At 33.0% G+C, this 10,083-nt stretch overlaps 1 protein-coding gene and 1 pseudogene across 1 annotated transcript in view; both read right to left on the minus strand.

Annotated features, from left to right (window-relative positions):
• Positions 1-1,777: 1,777 nt before the first annotated feature.
• Positions 1,778-2,663, minus strand: LOC107059077 (disease resistance protein At4g27190-like; annotated as a pseudogene).
• Positions 2,664-7,775: 5,112 nt separating this feature from the next.
• LOC102605409 (probable disease resistance protein At4g27220) overlaps positions 7,776-10,083 on the minus strand; it is a gene marked incomplete at its 5' end in the record, with an annotated part of 6,468 nt that continues 4,160 nt past the window's right edge. The window contains 2 exons of the mRNA XM_015305486.1: positions 7,776-8,643; positions 8,797-9,294. Of these exons, the coding sequence (XP_015160972.1) occupies positions 8,590-8,643; positions 8,797-9,294 (552 nt within the window). The remainder of the gene's footprint in view (positions 8,644-8,796; positions 9,295-10,083) is intronic.

A 10,083-nucleotide genomic window follows, 5' to 3' on the forward strand; every position in this document is an offset into this window, starting at 1 on the left:
TTAGTAATTAACATATATTAAAATGTTATAAATTATTTAATTAATCAAATAGTAAAAATAAAATTATAATTCACCCAAGGGTTAATTACATGTTTCAGGTTCAAAAATAAAATTCTGCGTGTTTAGATAAATAAAACGTCAAAACATTTCAAATTCTTGGCTACATTAATTTAGAAATAATTAATATTTAAAGGAGGCTGCTTTTTTAAATGTTGTCATACTAAATGTTAATAATAGCTAAAATAATGATAAGAAATAATAATTTCTCATTTTACAAGCTTTCCAAAATTAGTTTATACATTTCGAGAATGATTTAAAATAATTAAAAATAAATAATAGGTATATAATTTAATAAAATAATTACTATAAAAACTTGCAGTAGCTTGTATTTTTGTGCACCTTTTGTGCTGATGTGACACCTTCAACTACCCAAGTTGGTTGTGTTTGTACACACTCGCCCGCCACGTGTGTAAATGTTATTTTTTAATTAAAATTTATTTTTTATGAAAAAATTAATATTTTTTTCTTAATTTTTTTTAAAAAAATATTAAAAATTGCAATTTTTTTTTAAAATTATCTTCTTTTTTTTAATCTTGTATTTAAATTAATTAATACACATTATTTTTTACCTTGTATCGAAACTTTTTTTTTTACCTACATTCATTGTTTTTTCTCTTTTATTTTTCTATTGATTTTATTTTCTTTGTCTTTTGTTTTGATTTGATTTCAAATGTCTTATATTTAAAATAAGTTAATTTTGAACGGATATAAAAAAAAAGTGAAGAAAATCAAATAAACATAAAAAAATAAAAACGTTAAAATTTAAGGACACTTTTAAATTATTTTTTTAAAAAAAATACACATAATTTTTTAAAAATAATTAAAAGTGAAAAGATAATATATTAATTAGAAAAAAAGTTTAAAGTGAAAAGATATTAAAATAAATATTTTACAAAGAAAGAAATAAAAATAATTAAATATATATAAGTTTTATTGTCAATGAATATGTGTACTAACTAATTATAAAGTTTTCAATCAAAAAATGACATGTGTCCAATTTGTGCACTCATCACTTGTCTTCGAGAGAGTGTGCACACTCTCTATGTCATGTCAACATTTGTGGTGTATTTATTCCATTTTAAATTAGTTTAGGGGATAATAAGACCCTAGTTAAGTTTATGTGTGTTTATGGGATTTCGGTCATAGTCTAGGGGTACTTATGCATTATCCCAAAATAAAAATAAAAGTTCCTATATATTTCCAATCAATCATAGAATAATGTTATATTACTGCACATCACTTGGAAACTTGGAAAGAGTTGATACATAAAGTGATCATTGGCTACTTCAATTTTGGTCAGATGACGATTTGCCCATGCAATTGGAGAGTCACTTCAGATCAAGATCGAAGAGTTTGTTGAAGTCTAACACACTTCTTATCTATCTTGAAAACGAGTGTGATAAAAAAACAAGACACTTTATTTAGAGGTAGAATTCTCAGCAGCACACATTCGAGGTGCAGTCTCCTGTTAGCTGTATTCGCACTTTAGACTTCTACCTTATTAAAAGGCCATTTTTATGTCTGTCTGATGATGAAAAGTCTGAGCCTAAACAAGTTATGCACACTGATCATCGAGCTATTAAACTAATATGTAACTTTTCAATCAAAACAAAATAGAATTGAGAAAATACATCAACATATTACAATGAACTCAAGTTAATATACAAAGTCTCTGGGTAAAAACTATTGTGCTCATATAAACTCTTAGGTTACAATATCATAGATCCGCCTCTGCCTGTTACCTCCATCAGAATAGGTATCAGGTGATGTTCAAGCAAACTTACACATTTGAACTATTTCATCGAGTACTTATTTATTACCTTCCTAGCTTCGGAGTCACAGACATTAGCTTCTGCACTCACTAGATTCGGCTTCATTGCCATCACTAGTTTTTTGTTCCTGCAGGAAACAGAGAATGCAAAAGAACAAACATGACTAGCTTAGTAAGTACAATATTTACTTGAAAGAAAATGAGGAGTATCTCAGAAGTGACTTGCCATAAAAATATGCTTGCACTCAGAAGCAATATTTATAGCCACATCACGGACCACATCAGGCATTTTGACATAATTGCTGTTTGAACCTTGGGATAACAAGAAACGATCTTTCAAAGTTTCTAACAGAAGACACATCCTATTTCTTGCATGTTCAAAATTTTCAATTTCTGAAAAGATGCCAAGCTCCATTCCTTTTCTTAGTAATTGTTCAGGCAAGATATCACTATCTTCCTCGAAGAAGGAATACATCAAAAAGAGGTACTTGGCTTCATCACTTTCTATGTGATTATAGCATTCCTTCAGAGGTTGATACACATTTTCAATCACTCCCGGAATATTTCTTGGTGCAGATCTTTCTAATTCTACAAGGGCACCCTCCCATGAAGGCCTGCTGTTAAACTTTAGTTCTCTTGCAACTGTAACAATTACAATTGGCAGCCCCTTGCATTCTTTGGCAACCTCTTTTGCTATGTCATGAAGAGAGGGATCATCAACTGAATTGCCGACTTTCTGCCTGAAAAGGATCTATGCTTCCTTTTTAGATAAGGTTCCAACTTCCATGATCTTATGAGCCTCCATAGCTTGACAAACATCTCAGCGACGCATTGTAAATGTCACTTTCATTGATGGTACTTCAAGTTTGGACAGCAGCGATAGAAACAGCCTCTTTCAACCTCAGCTCTACGTCGCAGTGTAGTAGCCACATCTGCAGTAGTGGTATCAACACTAGTTAAGCAAGCCTCAACACTGGGAGAAATGACTTGTATGTTTCTCCGGGCAGCCTACGCTTCTTGCTGCACCTCATTTCTGATTATATCCAGCTTATCAGATTCTTTATCCAGAGATTTGATGTTTCTATTGTAGTAAATGAGATACCCAACATTATTGATCATGAAATTTGAGCATTTTTCCACCACTTTAGATAGGAAATCCATAGCTATGATCTCCTTTGTTACCCAGTTGAGTACCTTTTTCTCTACTCTGAACTCTAAACTCTGCTACTTGTTTTTATTAGTAACTGGGAAGTATAATCTTTTTTTTTATTGACAAAAAGTCCTTATGGCTAGTTGATCTCAACTACCAATTCAGATATTGAATCAAAAGATTATACACTTTTTCATCAATACTGATGGAAAAAAAGAAGGTAAGAGAATTTTGAGTAGCACAAATTCGAGGTGTAGTTGTTAGAAAAATAATAGGAAGTATAAATTGAAGAAGAAGATGACTTAGAGGCGTGTAATCACTTTCTTTAAATAGATATTGCCATATACATATTGGGATAAATACAAACAATTCTCTTCAAGGATACAACAAATCCCTTGGATATACTTGCAGAATTTTCTTAGGCTACTTCTAGAGAGTCTTTATATTTATAGAACTTAAAAGAGAGTCATGTTCTTTCATGAACATATGACTTTTCATAACAGTCATGTATTTTCATGAAAAAATGTGTCTGTTCAATATAAGACCTTTATATATTACAAAGTATCCAACAATAGTCTCCCATTAGTATTCGCGCTTTAGACTTCTACCTTATAAAAGGCCATTTTTCTGTCTGTGTGATGAGTATGATGATGAGAAGTCTGAAACTGCGAAACATGTACAAATAGAAGAAGAGAGATGGTGCTTAGTTCATGTGCTCATGCAAGTGTGTTTAGCATTTAAATGGCGAATTCTACATAGGACTTTTACGACTATGTAGTGATTATGTCAAACGGAATATCTCGTCTATCTTATGATGTATCTTGAAACTCGCCTCTTACTTTTGGAGACAATACACATGTGATAGATTATATGCAACTCTTGCTGAATTTCAGTTTCAAGTATGCAAAGATGCACACTTCCAACCGGACATTTACTTTCTGTTAAGCTATGTTGCTCGGATTCTTGAGAAAAATGTTGCCAGTATCCTCCAAAATGCTCTACTTCTGAAGGGTCTGCTTTGAAGAGTTAGAGCAACATAGCCAATTTGATAATTGTTGTAACTCAATGAATCATCTCTCATTTCTCTCTCAGGTATAGAGCAGTAACAAGTGCATATTATCGAGGTGCAGTTGGTGTGATGCTAGTCTATGACTTAACAAAACGCCAATCATTCGATCATATGGCTAGATGGCTGGAGGAACTAAGAGGTCACGCAGACAAGAACATAGTTATTATGCTCATCGCGAACAAATGTGATCTAGGAAGTCTTCGATCTGTACCAGTTGAAGATGCTCAAGAATTCGCAGAAAGGGAGAATCTTTTCTTTATGGATGTTTTATTAGGAAAATATTATTTAGACTGGTTTTAGAGTCGCCACTTAATTTTTGAGAAAAATCAAGAAAACTGATTTTCAATAGATTAAAACAGGGAATCAATTGAAAATACTTAAGGGGGGTTCATGGGTTCTTATTAATATTCTAGGAAGGTTTTTAAAGCACCTAGAATATCCGCTAATGCGGTTATCCGACAACTAATTTATTTGGCTAAAATAATTTTAACTTAGCTTGACTTGACTTGCAAAATTGAACTATTTTGTTAGTTGGGACCATTTTAAGGGAGAAAATGGAATTATGAAATATTATCTAAGCGAAATATTTGTAGACTTATTCTTTAAGTTTTGTTAAGAGATGACCGATTTAGTTAAATTGTTAAATCAAAATGAACGTCTCTCGAGGATTTGAATTTTTCAACCTTAAGATTAGCAGCAAATATTAACAAGCACGCAAACACAATAAAATAAAGAGGGAAAGAAACTCGGGCCCAAGTTTGGTTTTCTATCCGCCTGGACCAATACTTGGGCCTATTTCGTTTATGGGCGTTTGGCCCATTTAAGTCACCTGCACCTGTCCTAGTCTAACATGAAATATTTTTTATTTGGGCCTTAGGCTCAATTCTTCCGCCTGTCCTAAACTAACACGATAATAGCAATTAAAATGACAAGGGCTTAGGCCCAAAATAACAAAATACAAATCTTTTATAAAGATCAGGCCTTTGGCCCAATCTTTTCAAATTTTCTCAATCGGTTACTCCTTTCAACTTCGGGACCTGTTCGTCGACTTTAGCGATTGGATGACTCAATGGAGGTGGCATTTGAGCCCTTATGGCTCTCTCGATATGCAAGGAAAAATATGGGAGTTCATGGTGAACTCGGACAGATTTGACATGAAACAAAATGAAAACAAGTAAGTAAATAACCACTAATTTAATGTAAGAAAGAGTCACGAAAATTAAGCTCAGATACTACTGCATTTTAACTTACACAATCTAAATAGAAGACAAGGCATATCACAGAAATGGGCCCTAATCGACACATGTGACACTCAAAGGACATTAAACAACTAATAATGTAGTTAAGATTGAACATATACAAAGCCAACAATAGATAAAATAATGTGTCATCCCAAGATTGCCGCTTGATAATGATTTAAATATGATCAATTAATGACCACATGCTAACAAACAACCACGTATCCCACATCACATAGATTTGCACTTCTCATATACAATTTTATTTTGTTTTTTTTGTTTTTTTCTAAAAAAAAGACATATGAGACAGTTGTATAAAGATTTCAAACTCATTATAACAGAGAGCACATTTGAAGCTACTAAACTTGGTAAATGAAATTTAAACATTCCTTAATAAAATTAAGAACGAAACTCGATAAGAACCAATGCTTTAATCCTATTTTTAAACAAAAGGTGTCATTGTATCTTAAAACACATAAGGGAAAAGCAATGCAGTAATATCCTAACATTAATGCTCTCGCAAAATCTTAACATTCAAACCAAATATCTATTAGCGCTAACTGGGAGAAAATCAAAACCAAAATAAAATAAAATCAAGACACTAGCAACTAAATAGCATATTTGACGGACAACTATCTATGAATACAAGCAGGTGCATTCATTTTCAAGAGGTAAAAGAATTGTCCCGTATCAAATACTAATCACACGAAAAAGCTAAACCTTTAGAAATGATTGGGCCTTCACGGCTTAAAAAAATGAACAGTTGAAACAACATGATCCCACAAGGTAAAACTACTAATCCTAGCAGGCAAACAAAAGCTTATGCTAATGTAAATTTCAACACAGTCCTAAACTTGGGGCATGCTTAAAGAGACGAAGATCACATAATAGAAGAAACCTCATAAGCGAATTATACATCTCGAGCAGACATGAAGTCAGTCACAAGAGGCAAACATATGGATATGGAGATTAGAAACAATCGACATTTACACCACAAAGGGAAACTACTTGGAAAAAAAAAAACAAGGAAAGGAATTGAGAGCTCTATTGCATTTTTATAACAACAGTAGCGAACTTCAAGAAAGGACAAGGGAATTTTCTATCATTGATATGAATAATGTTAACAAGTAATGACCAAAACATGATTAAGAATATCTAGACAGGACGCATAGAGCAACCAGAAATTGAACAGAACAAAGCTTAGAAAAGATTTTACCTCTTTCGGAGCAGCGAGCCGGGACGAGTACGAGCTTGGAGAGCAGCGACTTCCGATGACTCCGAGAGATTCCGGTGACAAAGAAGCTAGCAAAAGACTCGAGCAACGCCTAAGCTCTCACTCTTTTTTTTTCTAAGTCCTATTCCCCAACTTTTTTTTTGTAAATATTTGTAACTAGTAGTTAATTGTGCTTTCTCCTAAATTTCAACTAATTTCTTTTATATTTTCTCCAACTAAACAAAATGATTCCTCTCTCTATCCCTTTTAACAGTTGACCATATAGAGGAGGGAAATAGGGTTCGGGAATGGGGGGAAAACGGATCCAAATCCGGACAAAAAGAGCCCAAATTCAAATTCAAACTTCAAAATCTCTTTCACCATTAAAGGAGGACATACTTTCTTTGAAATTTTTTGCCCTATTCCGAAAGAGGAAAGGGAAAAACGCGTGCTTCTGCTTGCTGCCGGGACAGAGACATGAGGAAGAAAACAAAAAAAAACAGAGTACTGCCTGACTTGCTCGTTGCTTTTCCGTCTATTGGAATTGTTTGGTTGCTTTCCGTTTGTTCTTGTTCTTTCTAAGAACGTTTGGAGCTGGAATTATCTTCTGGTTTCTATTTTGTGAAGGAAAAGGGGAGTGGGCCGGGTCAGGTTTAAGAGTAATGGGCTGGGCGATCTGAAAACAAAAGGGAAAAGAGTTGGGCTGGATTTTATTTGGTGGGCTGCTGGGAATAAAAGGGAACTTGGGTTGGAATTAAGTGGGAATGTGAAAAAGGGTCCAATATTTGTCTTTTAAATTGAATATGATAGAGTTGGATTTAAAGTTTGTCCATATGAGTCTAAATCATAACAATTGAAAATTAAAAAATATAGCCGACCTTAGTTAATTAGGATAGACTCGACTAGTAGTCGAATAAGATGAATTAATATGATTAATTTATGAGCTTCTTAATCTTAACGAGATAGAAATAACTAATTCGGGAATATAAACTAATATTACGTGAGCTAATTATCAAAACATTTTAAGGAAGTAAAATCTCTTTTTGTTTTCAATGGTTTTTGAATGCTCGTAGGAAATGTAACAATTATATACAAAATTTATATATTATTATATTGTTTTAAAATTATAAAAATGACTAAAATTTCTTTAAAACTTAGAAAATATTTTTTTTTTTTTTTGTACTTTTTGTTAAAACTAAATTATTCCAAGTCATTGAAAATTAAGAAGCTTGAAAATTAATCTTATCGGGGAGGGTCAAAATTAGGTGTCAACAATGGAAACATCAGCTCTTCAATCCACAAACGTCGAGGGTGCATTCATGACAGTTTTAACAGAAATTTATAAAATCATTAGCAAGAATACGCTTATTGCAGCTCCGGGAGCTGATTATGGGAAGCCACAATCTTTAAAGGGAACCAGGATAATTGCTCCTGGACAGGACACAGATTCTGGTGGGAATAGTGGTGGCTGCTGCATATCCTTTTAAGTACTCGATGCTTATTCAAAAGCTCGAACAGAAATTAGATTGGTTCAATTTTCCTTTCTCCACTGGCACCTCCTCTAACTGAGAATCTCTGATGCAGAGAATTTCCAAATTGACAAGTTTGCCAATAATGGATATGTCATCCAACCATAGAATTACTCAGACATAGCGTCCTCGGATTTGACAACCTCTGAATGGATGCTGGAAAAGGCGGAATGGTTTACTCATTCCAACAAAAAAATCATCATGTGATGTGATCAATCTTTCAAAACAATGTAGAATGCAAGATGACATGAGAAAATAAATCTACATAATAGTTGTTAAATATAATGAAAGATGAACGTAGAATCACAGGCAGATCCAAATTTATAGTTTGCAGAATTCTGCAGTGACCTCAAGTTTATATCACAATCAACTATTTTTTAGATATTACTAATACATATACAAGTTCGATAGCCAATAGCTAGTAGGTTGACATGAACTGATAGGTTACAATAATGTAGATCCGCCTCTGCTTGTTAATTACCTCCATCACGAGCATAGGTATCAGGTGATGTTCAAGGTTGTGCTTGCGTTATTTCATTGAGTTTTTCCTACCAGCTTCCTAACTTCTGGAATGACTAGGTTCAGCTTCGTCGTCATCACTAGCTTCTTTTTCCTGCAGGAAACAGAGAATGCAAAAGAAGAGAGAGATGACTAGCTTATTAAGTAAAAGAAAGTTGACGAACTATCTAAAACAGAAAGAGAGCAGTAGTAGAACCTTAGAATATCATGTAGCAATTAGTTATATAGCTAGCGGAATAAGACATACCTTGTTATTGAACCTCTGCTGTATCGATTTATTCAGATCATCTACTTTCACCTTCTCATGATAATCGAAGTTCACCCATTCTAGACTCGGTGTACTCACGGATATTCCCTGTTGGACAAACGTCTTCATTTCAGGGCAGCCGTGAATATCCACGTACTTGAGAAATGGAAATTCAAGAGCATGCTCTGTCAGATAGAAATGCCGCAGCTTAGGCAGATTATTAAGATTCAGAGTTTCCAATCGGGGAAATAAGGTCACGATTCCTTCTCCTTTTGTGATCACTTCTTCCATTGATTGACAATCTTCTATCCATAACGTTTGGAGATTCAGAAGACCTTTGGCCACTGATGGAGACATCAAGTTTCTCAATTTTCCATAAAATGATACTCTCAATGTTTGAAGTTTGGTGAAGTAGTCAGTTGGAAGTTGGTGAGAGCATAAAGCACTTATGCTTTCAAGTTTCAAGATGTATAGGTGTTCCAGGTTGGGACAAGAAACCTGCAAACGTTCAAGTATCAAACTTTGTTGCAGATACAGTTGGAGCTATTGAGTGGAGAAGCCAAAAGTGCTTACACACATTTATTTATATATTTTTAAAAAGCCAAATATATATATAAAAAATTGTATATGATCTTGTTTCATAATTTAAAAAAGTTTTTTAGTATCTCAAATACATTTGTGTTTTTTTTCCATTCGGGCTGGGTCTAGAGGAGTAAAAAAAGGGTGAGATAATTTTTGAAAGCCATGACATTTTTGAAATTAAAAAATCACTATTATATATTTTTTTAATTAAATAAATATAAATTTATTAACGAAAATGATAATTATGCACCATATATTAGACGGTAGAGGTATATATACATCAATTTTATTAACAAGAGGTATATTTGCTCAAAATCGCAAAGTGGAGTAGTATATTGCCCATTTTCCCCCCTAATTCAATGAATAATTTGAGTTTCACTCATCTGCTAGTAAAATTTATCATAAATGCCCCATTTTTCTGTAAATATAAAAAATAAACGAAAAAATGGTCTAAAATGCATTTATTGTTACTTATTAAGTCAAAATTGTCATTTTTCAAATAAATATAGTATCATTTTTTAAACACATTCTTTTCCAAATGATAGTTTTTTATTAGCAAATGTTAATTTAAAATTATTTTTTCACTTGTTAGACAAAAATGAAATATCTAAGCAATAGACTTTGTTTAAGTAAACATCTTTAATGCTCAAGTAAAAGGTAACATTTTGGTGATAAGAAGCAAACCTTTTCATCAAAAAGAGGATT

Source organism: Solanum tuberosum, unplaced genomic scaffold (genome assembly GCF_000226075.1).
Source record: "Solanum tuberosum cultivar DM 1-3 516 R44 unplaced genomic scaffold, SolTub_3.0 scf00798, whole genome shotgun sequence".
NCBI lineage: Eukaryota > Viridiplantae > Streptophyta > Magnoliopsida > Solanales > Solanaceae > Solanum > Solanum tuberosum.